Genomic DNA, 19,535 nt, shown 5'->3' with positions numbered 1-19,535 from the left:
TGTTTTTACCAAATATCCATCCGAATTGCCATCTCTGAATATCGGAACGAGCGCTTCAGCCACGGGAGTCAAAGTCAAGGCCCGGGGGCCAAATCTGGCACACCACATCATTTTATTCAGCCCGTGAAAGCAAATCAAACATATTAAGTGCCTAGATGATTGCTAAAATCCAAACCAATATGTAAAAATTTGGTTCGTATGTAAACCACAATAACAGTCATTATTCTTGACTTCAGATTTGAAAACTAGTTATTCATTAATTTGTTGTGTTTCAGTTTGTAATATGTGGAGGAGATGAAACATTCCAATGGTTTCCCCAAATGCATACTGGCCCTCAAGAGGGAACCATAACTTCAATGTGGCCCACGGCAAAAAGATAGTTTGACACCCCTGGCTTAAGCTGTTCAGAGAAAAGAGTCAATGATAACCCCAAAATAACCAAAATGAGAAATACTTGAAATGTACTACCGGAAACAAATTCCTTGTGTGTTCTACATACTTGGCAATAAAGATGATTCTGATTCTGATTCTGATTCTGATGTAGCAACACTGCTTTTATTTTGAAATGCAATCAACCCCAGCCAACATTCATATTGGCACTTGTGGATTCACATATTTACGTGATTTTTTTCTCATACTTTTTTCATAATTTGTATTGTGGTTATGGTGCATTTAGTTTTTCCAATACCCCCCACCCGTCCTCCATTTTCCGCCCATTGTTTGTGAACGTTTATCAGTGTATTTGTAAAATTGTTTTTGTGAGTACAATGTAAAAATTGGGGGAGTGGGGGGGGGGGGGGGGGGATTCTACGTCAGTCATAGCTGTTCCTAGTATTGCACTTCTGCAAAGAGATATCAGATGTTGTTCTTGCTCTCACCTGGACCATCCACTCAGCTCGGGGCTTACTGCCAACAATTTTGCCATTGTACTTCACATTTTCTCATTGTTTTCCCTTCAGCCCTTAGTATTTGTACAGCTTTTTATGTTTGTTTTTTTTTTTCTGGATGATGCAAGAATTTGATCACCGCTCTGTCTGGCTAATTGGTTTTCATCTGTTTGTCAATCTGAATCTGGAAGTCCCACACGATTACGGCCTGCTTGTTCTCCGCCACCATAAGAGGTGTTTGCCATCCTGATTCGGGGACCTCAATTCCATATTTGGTAGAGATGCTGTGCTCCACTTTTACCGCGACCTGGTCGCATTGGTCCATGTATGCCTTTTGCACCAACACATTCCATCCTGCTGTGATATGTTGCACTGTTTCAGGCTCCTTTGTCTAATGTCCTGTCTAATGTGGTAAAACTGCCATGATTTGTGTCCCGATGCTACCTCAAAACGAACTATTAAGGGAATTGTGCTCAAAAAGGCTTGTTGTGATGAAAGGGATGTTTCAGAATTTGATGCACAGGTGTCAGAGATGGATCTTTGTAGCCACCAAGCCCACGAAGTTGTGCAACATGCTCATTTTTTTGTTGCGTTGTTTGGCATGTTTTAAAAGCACAATAAGATATAAATAACTCGTGGTGTGGTCTTACCTCTTCTTTCCTTGACATTTTCACAGACTACCGACCAAATGGCAGAGACTTCCAGAGCTCCACTTTGTCTGTTCCAGAACAGGTGATGTCTTCTAACCATTGTTCGCGGTCTGCTGAAATTCACAGAGCACGTTCACGCTCCCCAAGCGTTCCCCCACCTGCCAGGTAACTATCAATCGATAGATAATTCCAATACCCTTTTTTGTGATTGGTTTTTGATTACCCATTTTGACCATGCTTATTGTAGTAATCACATCAGTTATTTTATTGCTTGTAATCCATTCAAATTTCAATTAAATTTGGAGGGGCTGAGGGGAGATCTGTTTAATTTAGGGAGAGAATGATCCTATAAGCAAGAACATGCAACCTCTGTATTCCTATATACAGTATCTTCTCTGGGTTGCATTTTTTTTAAAATCAGAATGATTTATTACTTGTGATGTCCTGAATGCCATCAGTGTATTTTATTAAGGACAAAAATTAACCAAATCTTTTTATGATCCAGTTTACGTTGGAGGGTTATGCCTTGTCGTGGCTAAATGTATGCCAGGATCTTAAAATGGAGAAAAAGTGAGCATTGGAATATGTTCCTCAAAGTGTCCCGGCTCAGCCTTGGCATTGTTAAACTATAGCTACTTTCCTCTTGTCCAATCATAACTTTCCGGAAGCTCGCTCTAAATCAGTGTCATAGAGACAGCAAACACACTTACCAAAATTGTCTAGGTCAGGATTATGGTTAATCGTCTTTTTTTGTGAAACAAACAACATTTGGTTATAGAATTAGTAAATGAGATAATAAATGAATTAAGGTAATTTGGATTTTTGTAAAAAAAAAAAAAAAAAAAAAAAGAATCTATATATATAATAATTACAGTAAACATTTAGCCATTGTCTCCATTTGCAGTCATCGTGCATCTGGTAACATATATTGGCCTATTTCTCTTTTTGAAAGAATTGATATGAATTTTTGAAGGTTCTTGCAGAAAATTGCTATCTTCACACGTCCCATTTGATTTTCTCATCTGATAGTTCATCCACCTCTGGACTATTCCTCTCTTTCCTATCTCTTGTTTCTCCTTCGACACCATGCCAGATCTATCTGATGCATCTGTCGTCTTCCATTTGGTCGCATCCATTTTTCACCCTTATTCTAACTAGACATCCTCAGTCTCATGATGCACCTCAAAAGGAACCTCAGTAGCTGTTGATGAAAACTTGCATGTTACCCCACAAATCATGTTCCAACTCAATAAACTGCAAAGCTTCAATTCTTGTCCTTTTTTCCTGTTCTCCAAGACATCTGAGTGTTTAGTGCTTTGTGTTTGATTCACTTGCTTTCACTGTCGTCAACTTTACATGCAACAACTTCTTTGATTTTCCGACATAACACAACAATTATATATGTACATGTACAAGTTAATAAATTGTATTTTGTCAATTAAAACGGACGGGTACTAAAATGTACGCACTGCACATCCGTTTTATGACGTCCGTGTAGACTTTGTCTTCAAATGGTCTAATTTATGCCAGCCTATTTGGTTCAACAGAATAGAAAAAGTGGAGAACAAAACACCCCAGCCTGCAGAATCAACATTGTGTCATCAATATGTTCAGCCTTTTCGTTTTTTTCATGCAAAGAGTCATTTCATTTCCTGCCTCAAATTGCCGATCGAGTCCCTTGGGCAGCAACCATTGCAAAAGAGCCCTCAGTCCAGGATGCCGTAAACTTTGTGGTTGCACTTACAAGGTCCCAACCGGATGGTAACTCTTTGTGTTACCATCCGGAGCAGAGAAACAACCAAATCTGACTAGCTGTGATATGATATTTTTTCCCAGCCAAAACCATCGTGTATACCCAATCTGCCGTGAGGAAGCAGTCAGGTTACTGCGTTCCACTCGGATGTCCCGTACCTTTTCTGAGGGCGCCTACTCTTCTGACTATGACTTTGAGAGGTATTGAGATGCAGCGCCACTGCCTCTGTGCATCCACATTGTCGGCGTCTCCTTGTTCATTATCTGTGATTGTGATGCCGGAAAAGGATATCCTGTCGGATATCGGTTTCTGCCAAGGAGACATCACTGCTCCGAAGTTGTGTAAATTTACATCAACGGCACACAACTGTCTCTGTTTGTAGGCTGAGGCTCGGAGCTGTTTTTGTTGCTGTTTTATGACTTGAGTAAATCGCTGGTCAGCACGTGACTGTGACTTTGTTGTTTTCTTTTATGTTCTTCCATTGACATTGTGCGAGCAGCTGTATGCTGATACAGGCTGTGCATGAATCAAAGTTTACTTCTCAATCTATTGGCAGTTACCTTGTGGACACCAACAATTCGGAATCCGAGCTTGATTGCTCAAAACAGCTGTGTAACTCTGAAAATTCTGTCCTTGCCCTTTGAATTCTGCCACCAGCCCAGAAGGGGATATTGAGCTGATAACATTCATATGCCACCACGAAAAATGCAAGTGCCCTGCTGCACAAATAAATTGAAATAACTCGCATATTCCTTTTCTCAGTAACGTTGTCAATGATCACTCAGTATTTTGCCGTCTGACTTTCACTTCGAAATTCACAATGCTCCTCCTTTAGGATGAACAAGTGATGGTTCTCATCTCAAGTCTTTCTAAGAGTTTGGCTGACTTATAAAATGTCTTCAAATTAGCACAGATGACCAGAAATTTCACTCACTGAGGATTCCGATGCGCTCCTCTCCTCATCTAAATGCTGTTTGTTTGTCGGCATTCTGTCACGGAAAGCAGCAAAAAGGCTGCAAAAGTGATCAAGGCGCACAAAAGACAAATACGTGGGTGCTAATACAAACAGAAATCCATAAATGTACGTAAGCATGTGCGGACCTTTTGCTTTTTGGTCAATTTAGGTAAGTTCTCTCAAAGACTAAAATTAAATGGAACACAATGTAATGGCCACAGAGTGTACCATGAGACAGACAGCATTACAACAGGCCATCGCCATCCAGCAACTACCGGTATGTCATTATCCGAAAACGTTAACATGTCACCAAACAGCTTGTTTTGTACGACGCTGACATAGCTTGGTCATTACTGGAACGATAGTTTCAGGGCGTAAAACTTTGTTAAAGGTATTTCACTGATAAACTTCACAAGACTGGAAGTTCCTCCGTAGAACACTCTTAACCTTGTGGGATTTTCAACATCGCAACAGAATGACGTCTTACTGCTTCGCAATAAGACACACCCCCTGTGTTGAGGGGTAGAACCTAATGTATCTTTATATGTTATTTAAAGTTTGTATTTGAAGTGTCAGCTGCCTGACATTTTTTATCATATGCATGCTCCGAAACCCAATTCTGTGCGACATGATGTATTCCTTCCAAATTGTCTTTCATTTAGTGGGTTGTTTTCTTTTGTTCCTTCTTTCTTTCTTTCTTTAAGCGTATGTATCATTCATGTTAATGTTGATAACTGTGTTAATTCTTTTTACAGCTCCTTTTTGTATATTGTACATTCCCTCTGTGCCAAAATACAATGTTCTGCTGAGATGAGCAGCTAAATGGAATATGAATACAACAATCACTGGGCACTTTGGTCCCCCAACCCTGCTGCATATGAGCACCGTGCCAGTAGCATGATCACACTTTCTTATACCCTGCACACTTCACAACTTCTATATCTCACTAAATTCCCTGTTTGAAAAACAACAAAGGCATCAAATGGCATGGCAAATAGTGGCCTGCCGAATGTAGCCATTCACATTGTCGACAAGGCTTAGTTGTCGCCTGGATTGAAATTTCAATCATATAAAATATTAAAATCTCACCTCATGTTCTGAGTTGCTGAATCATTTGATTGGATATGTTTCATTCATAAATTTCTCCTAAAAGACCACACTTGTATTTTTGCATGCTTCAAGTTCAGGTGCTGTTATTTCCAGTAAACGCACTACAACTTTGGGAAGCAAGCTTCCTCATGAAGAATGAATCAATATGCACCATGGTTCGAATAGTTTCCTATTATTGAGTAAAAAAAAAACAAAAAAAAACTCACAAGATGGAGCATTCTAGTCATTGCGGCAGCCCGCCAAATATTCATGTTGCAATGTTCTGGGTTGAAAAATATTTCTCTGACCACAGCTTAAAAGTGTTCTGGAAAAACTGCTGACAAAGGCAAAAATGCATGTGTGGTCTTGACACACGCCCATTGGTGAGTTGCAGCTATTGGGAGGTTAACGGGTGTGGCCCGCGCTGACCTCCTTTCCAGCAGACTGTACCCGCCGCAAGGGATCCACTGAGTTGCTGCCTATCTCTCAATAACATCTATAGGAGCCATGGAACCATGGATAGACACGGCTATCACAGCAGGTCCCGTTCTGCAGACCAGCGGCCCACAATCGAGCGCCACGCATCTCGATCACGCTCCACTGAACGCCCCCACGACTCATCGATGATGAGGTCCTTGCCGTCTCTACCATCTGGGAGGTCAGCCCCTCCCTCACCTGCCATGACGAGGTGTGAGCCAGATTGGAGTCGTCAACCAACTGATCACAATTTCAGACCCTGGCCTTACTTCCCTGAAGGCATTTTAAGTGTGAGGGAGGAAGAAAGTCAACATAAAGTTAATGTTTTCCGCATATGTTGATCAAAGGAAGTTCAGCGAAAATAAGATGCAGCTAATGGATACCCTAATAGGCAACGGGCACCATCAGTTTGCAGTGCAATTAGTTTTCAGGCAGTTGTTAGACTGCTGCTTACAGATTCCTGAAATTATCCGTAATGCTCATTATAAGAGATACTGTTCCTTTTGGCCTAGGGATTATTGTTAATTCCACTAACACTAAACCGGTTAATGTGTAGCCTCCCTTGCCCGCAAGTCCGCATTCACCCTAAGCCAGTTCACCTGACTCACCCTAAACAAATGACAGAAATCATTTCACCAGCACCCAGCGAACACAATCTTGATACCTGCTCGCTCGTCTGACCTTATTTCACCGAAATGCACCCACCTTGCCCATTTCTGTTTGTGTTCACGAGAGTACTGATGCTGCATTTTCTTACATGTACAAAGTATGCCAAGCCTGGCACCAGTTCCCGTGCCGATTCATTTTGAGTTTGTAAAACACTGCTCATACACCTGTGTGAGTATAGCAGTGTTGGGCTGACTTTGCTTTTTGTTTGGTTACTCACATCGACTGATGCTTTTTATCCCTTTTGATGGCATCCTACGTTTGTATGTTTTCTTTCTGATTTGAGTTCAAGCCCTTTTGGAGACGCTCCGAACGCATGGTCGCAATGGTCTGCCTATTCTGCATTGAACTTGTTTCTTCTTGCAGCGTGATGACTGACTGCACATGCGTTTCAACACCTCTGTTTAAGTTGGTTTTGTTTTGTTTTGTTTTGTTTTGTTTTGCTTTGCTTTGTTTTGTTTTGCGGCTTAGTTCCTAACAGTCAAAGTGTCCATTCACTCCCATGCCATGTGCCAAACGTCATTCTGTGTGCGTTGTCTTTAGGGATGCAAAGTGCACTGAATTCTAGATTGATCTCCTCATTGTGTTGTCAACTACCTCACGCTGACTTCAATAAGGTCAAAGCAAGTTGTTAAATTTCAAATTTCCCCATTGTCGGACTATTAAAGGCTCTCTGATTCTAATTCAAAATTAATGCATTGATGACTTTTGCATGGTCAGATTGAAAATAGACATGCATTATTATTATTATTATTATTATTATTATTATTATTATTATTATTATAGATATGGAAATGTTAGTTTTGTAATGTGTCATAAATTTTACATATCTGCATCCAGATGTGCTTTGTGTGTCTTACCACTCTTCTAACAACTTTGTGTCATACAGGGCGCACCCGCGTAGTGGATCTGTCCAGACAAGTCCAAACAGTACCCCCTTGTCCCACAGGCGAGGTCGCCAACTCCCCCAGCTTCCATCTCCAGGGAAGGATAGAAGTAAGTCATCTGGTTGTTTTCACTTCATTTTATCCCTCGGACATGTTTTTATGTTGTGGGTGAGCTGTGGAATGTCGTTCCGATTTTTATTCCCACACTTCACTTTGAGAAACCTAAGATAGATAATTGTTGGTGTTCCTTCTTGTAGTCTGAATGATTTCGTACTTGATAGAGGTGACATAACATGTCTGCTCAGTTGCATTTCCCTCATAGAAGATGGAGGTGAGGAACTGAGCCTTGTGAAGGTCCGTATATGTGTGTGCGGAGTTTACGTTTTCAGAGTGAATGGTGCTTGAGCCACACCTCACACCTCACATTGAACCCTGAAACCCTCTCCGCAACGGTGGCTGCAAATGTGTTTGATGTTGTGTGCAGTATTGGATTGGATTGGATTTTCCCTTATTAGTCTCACAGTGGAGAAATTTACATTTCACAGCAGCAAAGTGATGAAAGGAATGAAAGTAGAAAAACAAAATACATACTCTCGCGGCGCGGTCTTGAAGTCAAAAGAACAAAAAAAAAACTAAATAACAAATAATATGACAGCACAAAGACAATATGACGAAACAAAGACACAGAGTCATTCATTCTTCAGTACTTGCTGTACCCTCTTTGTGATGACATGAAGCTGTTCTAGATGAAAGAGGAGAGGATCAACGCGTCTTTCCATAGTGCATCAGGGACACCATGTTGGAACGTGCACATCGACTACAAGCTAAATGTTGAAAGCAAACACGCAGCTGTAGCATCCATTGACGAAAAGAGAACAACAAAAAAAGCAAGGCTCCTTAGAGCACTTGCTGACGGCTGCCTACTCGGGCGCCATCTTGGACTTCTATATGTATGTCTGTCTATATGTATGTTGTGTTAACTCCTATTTTGACGTCATTTTACTGGTCTGTCTGGATTCTGCTCCTGGTCTTCTTTTCCACTATGTCTCTGTCTTGAGCTTGTGTTGTGATTATCTTTTTTTTTAGATTTACACTACCTGAGACATTATCCCAATATCCTTCGCTATTTTTTACCCAACATTATTAGCCATTCTAGTGTCATCTTGTGCATCATTCATACTGTTCCAAAGCGACATTATAAGATTTAGAACATACAGTATATCCTCATCGGGTCGCGGGGGAAACAGCTTCAGTAGGGAAGCCCAGAATTCCCTCTCCCCAGCCACCTCTAGCTCGTCCTGGCGGATCCCGAGGCATTCCCAGCCCAGCTGGGAGACATAGTCTCTCCAGCGTGTCCTGGGTCTTCCCTGGGGTCTCCTGCCAGTGGGGCATGCTCGGAACACCTCACTAGGGAGGTCACAAAAGTCCGCATCACAGCAGATGCCGCACCGATCCGCCTGTCAACCTCTCGCTCCCTTACACCCTCATTCGTGAACAAGACTCCCAGATACTTAAACTCCTCCACTTGAGGCAAAATCTCCTCCCCGACCCGGAGAGGGCACTCCACCCTTTTCCGACTGAGAACCAGTGTCTCAGATGGTTTGGAGGTGCTGATTCTCATCCCAGCCGCTTCACATTCGGCTGCGAAACGCTCGAGAGAGAGTTTCGCATCTCTGCATCTCGCATCTCTGCAAAAAGCAGAAGTCTTCCCATGCCCGTGTTTTTGCCTCGGCGACCGCTTGGCTAATCGATGCCTGTCAGCTGTCTCAAGGGTCCCACAGGCCATATAGGCCCGATAGGACTCCTTCTTCAGCTTTACGGCATCCCTTACTACTGGTGTCCACCAGCGAGTACGGGGGTTGCCGCCACGACAGGCACCAACCACCTTACGGCCACAACTCTGATTTGCCGCCTCAGCAAGGGAGGTACGGAACATGGTCCATTCGGACTCAATGTCCCCCACCCCCCACAGGACATGTGTAAAGTTCCCTCACAACACATTTGGGTCTTCCAGGTCGGACTGGCATCTTCCCCCACCTACGGAGCCTACTCACCACCAGGTGGTGATCAGTTGACAGCCGTGCACATGTGGACACCCTTATGTTTGAATAAAGTGTTTGTTAGAGACAATCTGTGTCGAGCACAGAAGTCCAATAACAAAACACCACTCCTGTTCTGAGCGCTGGGGGCCGTTCCTCCCAATCACGCCCCTCCAGGTCTCATTGTCATTGTCCACATGAGCATTGAAATCGCCCAGCAGAACAAGAGAGTCCCCAGGGGGAGCGCTCTCCAGCACACCCCCTAAGGTCTCCAAAAAGGATGGGTACACTGAACTGCTGTTTGGTGCATATGCACAGACAACAGTCAGAACCCGTCCCCCCACCCGAAGGCGGAGGGAAGCAACCCTTTCGTCTACCGGGGTGAATCCCAACGTACAGGCGGCGAGTCGGGGGGCAATAAGTATGCCGACACCTGCTCTAGGCCTCTCACCGTGGGCAACTCCAGAGTGTAAGAGAGTCCAACCCCTCTCGAGAGGGCTGGTACCGGAACCCCATTTAAAACATGTTCACTCTTCTAATACCCTAAAAAAGTTTGTGTTTAAAGCAATCACTTCAAGTTTTTTTTCTTCTTTCCCCGAAGCCAATTGTGTGGCTTACAAAGATTAAGGGTGGGCTAAATCTTACGGGAATTAAAAAGCTCAGACAGTCCTGTAGGACTTGTCAAATAATTTGCAAGACTCTTTCATCATTGTCAGAGTCAATTCGGGTGTTCCTTGTCTTCTCTACGCTGCTCTTCTGTCTGTTGCTCTATCAGTCCTGCTTTCTGGAATTCTTCAAGCATTTTTAGTCGTACGCTCACGATATGGGCCAGTCTTTTTTTCATCTTTTCCCGCAACCCTTCTCCTCCTACCCTCCAACAATCGCAGAGAGGACTTTTGATGTTTTCTCACACGTGTACTATTTGAATGAAAATGGCATCACTAGTTGTTCCGTACTTACATTAGAAGGAACAGTAAAGGAATTTGGGGGAAGCCCCATATCAGGATTTTAGCCAAGGTGTGTTTATTGCTAACAAAACTGATGTGGACCCTATTTAATCTAATGTGTGTTTAAATGTAGATCATAAAGAAAAATAGTTTTCTTTATGATGTTGTGCAATGCCGACAGCATGCACTGCCGACAGCAATGCAATGCCGACTGTAGTGTCATGTGACTCTGGAATGATCTTTTGAGAAGAACAGTCAAATGTATGTCTGTGCAAAGTATTGCCTGTGTTGTCAGATCTATTGATCTATGCATTTTGTATTGAAAATGAAAAATGCCTTAATAATATAAATTATAATGAAATGTTTGAAAATGTTGACTATTTATGAGGCACCTTCTGTGTTTCCATCAGTAGCATATTATACAGAGAAGATTCAAAGTGCACCAGTATATGGGAGGAAAGGCAAGTTCTCTGTCATGTGTGACTGTGTTTGATTTCCTCTATAGGCTATCCCGACCAAATCTCTTCCATTATTTTACGTCCTCTTAATCTTTCACTGGTTTTATTTGTGTAGTAGCAGATATATTAGGATTAAATTCAGAAGCATGCATGGTTTGACCGTACTCGATTTCAATGTCATATTGGTCTTTGCTTCCGCCATAAGGCATCCTAAACTGTATCTGTGATGTCCTCTTTAACATGAGTCAATTACTAACAATTTCATTGTTTCAATGATGCAAACCACAGAAATTTCTCATGGCTTACCAAATAACACACACATGCACACACATGCACACACGCGCACGCACACACAACCACACACAACCACACGCACACACAGACACATGCACACAGAAATACTTTCAGTTAAATATCAAATTGAAAATAATTCAAATAATATTTATCTCAGAACATCCCTTTTCTCTTTCAGTGGACATTTGCTCGGACATCAAGATTGCTGTTTTTCGGTTGAGAAGCAATATGTCATTACCGTTTTTGGCCAGGAGATGGCGCGCATGCAATAATAAATGTAAACCTCAATGATAAGGGAGCTGTTCTTTGTTTGGTGCTGAAGAGGAAGTCGCTCTTTCTCTTGCTTTCTCAGTCTTTGAAGATCCAAACGTTTCATCTTGTAATTTTAAGTCGAGTGAAAACACTTTATTTTCAAACGTTAACCCAGTGGGTCTGTGTTTAATTATTATTATTTTTAGTAGTTGTATTAGTATTAGTGTTAGTACAGTATTAGTATTATTATTAGTATTGTTAGTAGTATTGTTAGTAACATTATGAGTAGGATTATTAGTCGAATAATTGTTACTAGTATTATTATTATTATTATTATTATTATTATTATTATTATTATTATTATTATTATTTCATTATTTCACCCCACTTTCGGTATTTTTGTGTATTTATTTGTATATTTTATTGATATATTGCCACAAGGGACACAAGCCAGTGTCTTATTGTGCCCGTCCCAAGCCCGAATAAATACACACTGTTGTGTGCTTGGCCAAAACAAACATGTGAATCAAACCTCTGAAGATGGAGGACAATGATTTGCTGTGGCGACCCCTCAAGGGAAAAGCCCAAAGGAAAAGAAGATCTATACATTAAATGTATTTATATTTGTGTGTATTGTACTCTTTGTCATTCGACTCAGTATGGTTTCACTCCCCGGTACTTTCTACTATCTTTGTGACTGCTTTATTTTTCCCGTATATGATAGCTGTCCATGTTAAGCGCTCTGTGACAGCTTCTGCTGTTGTTCAAGCGCTATATAAATCAACATGTATTGTATAGTATTCTATTGTATTGTATTTGTATGTGTGTCTGCCTTTTTAGAAGTAACTTGGGAAGACCAGCAGCAAGGGCTTAATGGCTCGCTGTCTGATGAAGGGACACATCCCTCCCTCAGTGTCACAGGTTTGTTGGTCTGGGTGTGCATTCTAGTCTCCTCAAGTCCATCTACTTACCAAAAAAAAGAGAAAAATATTTCATCATGTCACATCTAAATATTCTCTATTATATTATTCTCTATTCTCATCCTTGAATTGTGTTTGTGAACATGCAGTCTCTAGATGGCCTTCTTTCTTTGCCTTTCTTGTCTTTACGTGTGATGTTGCAGTGCTGCATGGAGTTGACGCATTTGGACAATAATAATTGCGGCAATAATAGTAGCAAATAAACGGTGTAAATTATACAGAATAATATTGAATATGTATAACATTTCTGCATCATGTCCAGAAGTATTTTCACACACACACACACACACACACACACACACACACACACACACACACACACACACACACACACACGCACACACTCACACACACACACACGCACGCGCACACTCACACACACACACACACACACACACACACACACACACACGCACGCACTCAGTGAAGAGTTCTTGTCAGTGTAAACAATGCCCAACGCCATTGTTTCCAGCAGCTTAAGTCTGGTTGAGAAAGGGCTCTTCTCCTCCAACTGAGTGTCAGGAAACGTGTGTCAATGAAGGTCCATGATTGAGACAGGTTTCTTCAGCCATCACAGTTCTCTCACTCAATCAAATCTCCTCATCTTCAATCCCATGATGTTAGCGGCCTTCTTCATCAGTTTCACGCCGAAACAATCCACAGCATTGTGCAAATGAAGCCTGTCATTGTTTTGTGGATGTGATACAAGACAACTGCATTTACATTGACAATTAGTGGTACTTCTCTTTGTCAAAGTAGTAGTAATAATAGTAATCGTCATAGTAGTAGTAATAGCAGTCGTAGTTGTAATCGGGGAAGTAGTATGTTGGTGAATGAAATCTCTGATAAAACAGGCAGTACAGTATACTGACTGTACTTCCTAAAGTAGTTGTTGTAGAACACGGGTGTCGAAGTCAAGGCCCGCGGGCCAAATCCGGCCCGCCACATCATTTTTTTCGGCCCGCGAAAGCAAATCAAACTTGTTAAATTCCATGATGATTGCTAAAATCTGAGCCAAAATTTCATATTTTTGGATGTCAACCACAATAAAAGTCATTATTCTTGACTTCAGATTTGAAAACGAGTTATTCATTAATTTGCTGTGTGCTTTATATGTAATATTTGAAGGGATTTAAACATTCTAATGGGTTCCCCAAATTCATAACGGCCCTCGAGAGGAAACCATAACTACAATGTGGCCCGCGACAAAAAATGACTTTGACACCCCTGTTGTAGAAGATCATATTTTCATCTATGAAGTCTTAGTTGTCTGAGTAGTAGTAATTTAGTAGTCTGTTTTTAAAGCCTAGCGTCTTAAAATTATCTATGTGAGTCATTTCATCTGATGAGACAATTATTACTAGATTTCCATCACAGTACGACGTTAGCTTGCAAAAAGAGAAGAAAGCTGCTAAGGCACATCACAAGTCTCACAAAATATTTTAATTAATGTGACACTCTGTTACTGACTTCAATTTTCATCGAACAAACTTAATGCAAACTGCCCAAAAGAATTAGGTCTGGATTAAACTCATTTTTCCCTAACTGTGCTCACTGCTGCCTTGTCAATTTGCGACAAAAAGGGATAAAGAAGTGAAACAAACACAAGCTGTGGGAAATAAGTCACCAACCGTTTGTTGATTCAAGGAAATTTATTCGCTGAAGGAAAAGCAAACATTTGCCAGAGTATTTCTGAGTTGAAAATGGCTGCAAATTGGCAGTTTGTATACAGCAGTGACGTGCGGTGAGGTTCATGGCTGGTGAGGCACTGACGTCATCACAGTCAGATTTACAAACATGAAACATTAGCTTATTCACCATTTGATTGGCAACAGTTAACATGTTTTCTTTAAGATGTCATGTAACCATTCTTTATATCAACTGTAGCACAGAAAAAAACGTATTATCGCGTTACCTTTACTTATAAATGAAGTCCATGTGCCACTCCTTCTGAAGAAAGGCATCTATACCTTCTTTGTAGAAGCCTTCCTTATCTTTCTTCAGTTGTAAAATTCTCTCTATTTCTTTCAATTTAGATATGTAATCCTCCATTCTGAAAATAAGGCTAAGCAACATGAAAAAATGACCGGATGGCTGCACTTAACTTGCTAACTGTTTACTGTAGCTTGCTCTCACTAATTCTGTTATTCTGCAGCCAAGGAGACGCAAGAATCTCTGTAATCACCAGCGCCCCCTGTCATGAGGCAGGAGAACTGTGTGCCTCACCAATGCACACAGTTTTGATAAAAATAAGGAGTTCATATGTTTGTAAATCTGACTGTGATGACGTCAGTGCCTCACCAGCCATGCCCCTCTACCACTGGTGGTAGTGTAGTTGACTTTTAAATGAGGTGATGGTGTCAGAATCCCAGAAGCCAATGGACAGGGAGTTACAGAAAGTTGAGATAGTGGTAACTGCCACAGTGTGGTGTCTGAGTCATTTGAGAGTTTTCATTGTGTTTTAATGAAAAAAGGTGGACCCTAATACTGAAAACAGGCCGACTGAGACAATGTCGAAGGTGTGTTTTTTTTTCTTTTCAAAAAAGATATCTGACACCAACATTGATTCAGCACAGACTGACAGAAAACCGTAAACTAAATACAAATAAACACACAAGACACCAAGGCACAACTGGACTAGACGTAAGTGTCTGAGGGTACTGAAAAGCCCTACAGCAAACCACAGTGGATGACTGGTTCAGAGAATGTATGGATGAAGAGAATGAGGCCGAGCACATAGCCTTGTGGGGCTTACTTTTGGGCTTGTCGATAGTGATGATGGTGGAGTGGGTCAGTCACTCAGTTATGAGTTGAACCAGGAAACGTCAGTGTTGACAATGCCAATTGATTTCAGGTGGTGAAGAGTAGAGTGATTGATGGAAACATATGCAACAAGGATATTGATGAGGAAGTGAACAGTAAGGGAGCAAAGACCAGAGGTGAGAATGAGGTCATTGGTGCTCCGGGCTGTTTTTAGTGCTGTGATAGCTTTGGAAAATGCGTTGCAATGTTTCATCTAGATTGCCTGAAGGGACAGATGTTTTGAGTTTTCTGAAACCCATCTTGCGAAGATTTATGTTCGGAATAAGGCAAGCTGCCTTTGTCAGTGAGAAGAATGAGAGGCAGTGGTTTGGGAAAGTGTAGACTCATGTTAGGGATGAAGGCAAAAGAAATGGCAACTTCTTCATTCTAGATGCTGTTTACATTGACTATCAGATTTTAGGTTACAGATTCTGAGCAGAACAAGAATAAATGCATTTGCTAACAATTTGGTTTTGTTTGTTGAGTGAGCTTGATTTGAGTTGGTCAAGAGTGTTCTTTCATCTCTCATTTAATGAGTATACAGTATTTCATCATCACTTTCAGAGATTATGATTCTTGAAGAATGTGAAGTAGTTATTGTTTTCAAATGGATGTTAATGATTTCCAAGCTTTCTCCCATTTGACTGGTCCTTGTCATAGATCATGACTCAAACACAACAGAAGCTTGTCTTCCATGACTGCAGTGTTTCCAGCCACCATGTGCATTACTGATTATGGACTTCTACATGACAACTGACATTCTCTGCTCAGGTATTGAAATGGAAGAGAGGACCAGGCAGATGAAAATGAAGATGAACAAGTACAAGCATGGAGCTGGCTCCGACTCACGACTGGAGCAGGACTACCACAAGGTGAAAACATACCGAAACAGGAATTCTACTGGAACGTATCCGTCCTACACAACCATTTAAAGTGACTAGGTGAATTTTTAAACTGGTAATCAGTCATCAGATTACTTTTTTTTGAGCTGACGGTGGCTCTGTGTCTCTCGCCTGGCTGAAAGAGAATATCCAACCCTTCTCAAATGGACTCCTTCCGGAGACCGAGCTGTATATCAAGGTCAGCCTGATGAAATCTTGCTAGAATCTCTTCACTTAGCATATCATTCAAATTTTGATAAAAGTCATCACATAATTGCAGTACTTGAATTTTCAGATTGAGTTTAAGGTACAGCAAATGAAAAAAGAGCTTAATTTCAGTCCAGTGAATCTACTGTGGTAAAGAAAAGGAATCTGACTTCGACATTTTGCAGAGTCGCGTGTCTACTACTCTCTAAAGTGATCATGGACATGTTTAGAAAGCTTGGCCACGGCCTGCTGTCTCCTTGGTGTCTGAGCTTAACTCTGGAGTCGCTGCCCAGCTTTCCTTTTATGTCTGTGTTATGAACACTCACTTTAGAAACAGTCAGTGTGCAGGAAAAAGCAGACCAACCGTATTGTCTGTTGAATAATATTCTTCTCGGAAACTCCATTGACAAAACAACATTGATCATGTCCAAAGAAGACTTGCGAGTCGCTCCTCTTAGTCACGCGTAAACATTGCTCAAAGAACGTGTCAGTGATATTCCTGTTTGCACATCTGCACACTGGACTGGTATGTTGGAACGTGCTTTACCGTCGAGGCTGTCAGATAGGGCCTCACAATCTGTCGTCTACATGTTCTTCTCAGCTTCCCTGGGTTCTTTCCCAATCGGAAAGGTAAATAATTGAGTTATTGTGGTGGCACAAGTTTGCGCACCCACATATAAATGACCTTGTGGCTGTGTCAGATCAATCAATCACATTCAAACATGTTAAATGTGAGTGGCAACACAACTGTCACTGTTACAGGTACCTCCATTTAACCCCAAATCGTTTTTAGTAGTTTTCGTCTGCTTTTCCTGACATTGTTCTACGCATATAGGTGAGGGAGAGAAGGCCTTTCACTTCCTTCCCCGTTTGTTAATTTAGGATGATGGGGGTGTTGATTATAAAATCACTGGCTGGAGTCGATCCTCGCGTCGTTGGATGAAGGCGGGTATACCGACACTCTAGGGCACTGATTCTGATTCTGAATGTGGCCCTCGGCAAAAAAATGACCTTGACACCCTTGCTCAAGGACCTCTGATGTTGTTAAATGTCCACCATCCAGTAGGGAAAGAGCTGAAGAAGGTGAGAGACCGAGCGCTCCCTCACTTCTCGCTCAGTAGCGCCCAGGAAGAAGACGAGTAGGAGGCTGGAGTCAATGAACAGTTTCTTCAAAACCTTTAATAGCAGAATATTCTGCAGTTTACAGACAATGTATGCGTATCAAGAATGTAAAGAAGCCAGGTATTCACAACATATTTATATCATCAGAAGAACAAAAAAATTACATAGTATCAAAGAAAACCTTGAGTAAAAATATGCCAAGATGTCACAAACCGTACAGGGTGCAACAAACACAATGACACGACACCAAATGATCGTGCCGGGAGTCCTTTTAACTGCCACTGATTGAAACGACCAACACCTATCCAGCTGCCGGCGTGGCCGACAGCAACACCTGTTGGTCGCCAACCAGAATGTGACAGTACCCACTCCTGAAGGGACTGATTCCAGAAGTCCCAACAGTCTCCTAAAAGCCCAGCCTCGCCAGGGAAGGAGACGGCAACCCTTGCCTCTCCAGGAAATAAAAGGCGCCGGCGTCCTTCGCCTCGCTGGGGAAGAAAAGGAGATGGCAACCCTTGCCTCTCCAAGAAATAAAAGGTGACGGCGTGCTTCATCTCGCTGGGGAACGAGAAGGAAGTGGCAACCTTTGCCTCTCCAGGGAACATGAAATAAAAGGCGACGACTTCCGTCACCTTGCCGGGGAACATAAAGGCGACGGCGTGATGGAAACGGGAGTCGGCCTGACCTGGACGTGGCTTCGCTCGTCGTGGATGTGAACGTGACTCAATTCACACAAACACACGACGAAGAATGGCTCAACGTGCTGTGCCAGGTGCAGAGTGAATACCCGGACAGCCACATGGGAACAGGCCTCAGCCTGACGTGGACGTGGATGCGGTACGGATCATCGTGGACGTGAATGCGACTCCATTCAAACAATCACGCGACGAAGCTTGGCCCAACGTGGACGTGCACTGCCCGTCACAGGGTGGAAATGAGACCAGCCTGTTGTACCTGCGAAATCCGGTCGTAGGTCAAGTCATTTTGTCACGGTTTGCGAGGTGGTGGATGGTTGTGGATCCCAAAAAAGCAGGCAGAAGGGCAGAGCAGGGTGTAATTGACACATTGTAAAAATAAATTCAGCAGAAACAAAATCTAAAACATCAAAGCCATCAGAACAGAAAACTACAAAGTAGCAAAGAAAACAATGAGTAAAAATCTGCCAATATTAAACAAACTGGACAGGTTACAACAAACACAATGACCCGTCACCAAATGGTCATGCCGGGAGTCCTTTTAACTGCCACTGATTGAAATGACCAGCTGCTGCAGCTAATTATGGGCAGAATACATACTTTAATATCTTAAAGCACAAGCAATGATCTTCAGCGTAAAGTTAAAAACAATCGTCATGAGAAGTAGTACAGAAAATGGACGGGTTTTCCTGCAACATGGCCCAACCTGGTGGACGGTGATTGCTCTTCAAAAACAACCTGGTGTAGTTGGGGGATCATGCAAGTGATCAGATGCAAACAACAGAATGATTACAACCTGTTTTCTCCTCTCTTCAGCATTCCGGCAGAGATCCACGGGGTTCGGATAACCTGTCTGCCAAGTCATCAGACAGTGATGTTAGCGACGTGTCCGCTGTGTCGAGAACAAGTAGTGCCTCTCGGTTCAGCAGCACGAGCTACATGTCTGTCCAGTCTGAAAGACCACAAGGGACCCGCAAAATCCGGTAGGCTGACCTCTGCTTTAAGGGAACGGTGAACTTCTTTCAGTCTCCACTCAACATGTTGTTTTCACAAGTGGACAAATTCCCCACAGCTTCAATATTTTATTCCCGTTTATGTTCCCATGTACAGACATTTTCAACACCGAAATTGTTTGTACCTGAGGGAGCCATGAGAGGAAAATGCACCACTTAGCTTAACTGTGTCATTTTCTCACCCCACTGAGTTCAGGTTTGGCTCTCTTGTAGAGAAATCTTGAGCCAAACAATTGAACTCTGCTGCTTTTAAGCTGTGGGAGAAGCTTGTCCACAACTGACCGTATTTACCCAAATAATCTGAAGACGTTGCATCATTTTCGTGTTTTTCGTATCAGATGAAGAAAAAAAAAAAGCTTGCATGACACTCGGCAATAGTTCAGCATTTCTGTCTTCTGTTCTTGCTCTTTCAATCTTTGATCTTGGCTGTAATATTTATGTGTCACTTGATACTTCTCATGCTATTGTTTGGTTTTCTTTC

At 42.1% G+C, this 19,535-nt stretch overlaps 1 protein-coding gene across 21 annotated transcripts in view; it reads left to right on the top strand.

The window, feature by feature from the left end:
- Positions 1–19,535, top strand: part of rims2a (regulating synaptic membrane exocytosis 2a) — a 147,395-nt gene that overhangs the window by 106,412 nt on the left and 21,448 nt on the right. For 18 of the 21 annotated variants that reach the window (XM_088997769.1, XM_088997758.1, XM_088997756.1 and 15 more), the window contains 6 exons: positions 1,564–1,702; positions 3,374–3,490; positions 5,837–6,022; positions 7,367–7,473; positions 15,908–16,008; positions 18,858–19,024. In XM_088997769.1, the coding sequence (XP_088853895.1) occupies positions 1,564–1,702; positions 3,374–3,490; positions 5,837–6,022; positions 7,367–7,473; positions 15,908–16,008; positions 18,858–19,024 (817 nt within the window). The remainder of the gene's footprint in view (positions 1–1,563; positions 1,703–3,373; positions 3,491–5,836; positions 6,023–7,366; positions 7,474–15,907; positions 16,009–18,857; positions 19,025–19,535) is intronic. The other 3 variants (XM_088997752.1, XM_088997754.1, XM_088997762.1) reach the window with 3 other exon arrangements.

This window comes from Hippocampus bargibanti, linkage group LG06 (genome assembly GCF_051943395.1).
Source record: "Hippocampus bargibanti isolate YZ-2025 linkage group LG06, ASM5194339v1, whole genome shotgun sequence".
NCBI classification, from domain to species: Eukaryota; Metazoa; Chordata; class Actinopteri; order Syngnathiformes; family Syngnathidae; genus Hippocampus; species Hippocampus bargibanti.
The sequence above is the reverse complement of the archived record's forward strand: the minus strand, read 5'-3'. Positions and strand labels throughout refer to the sequence as shown.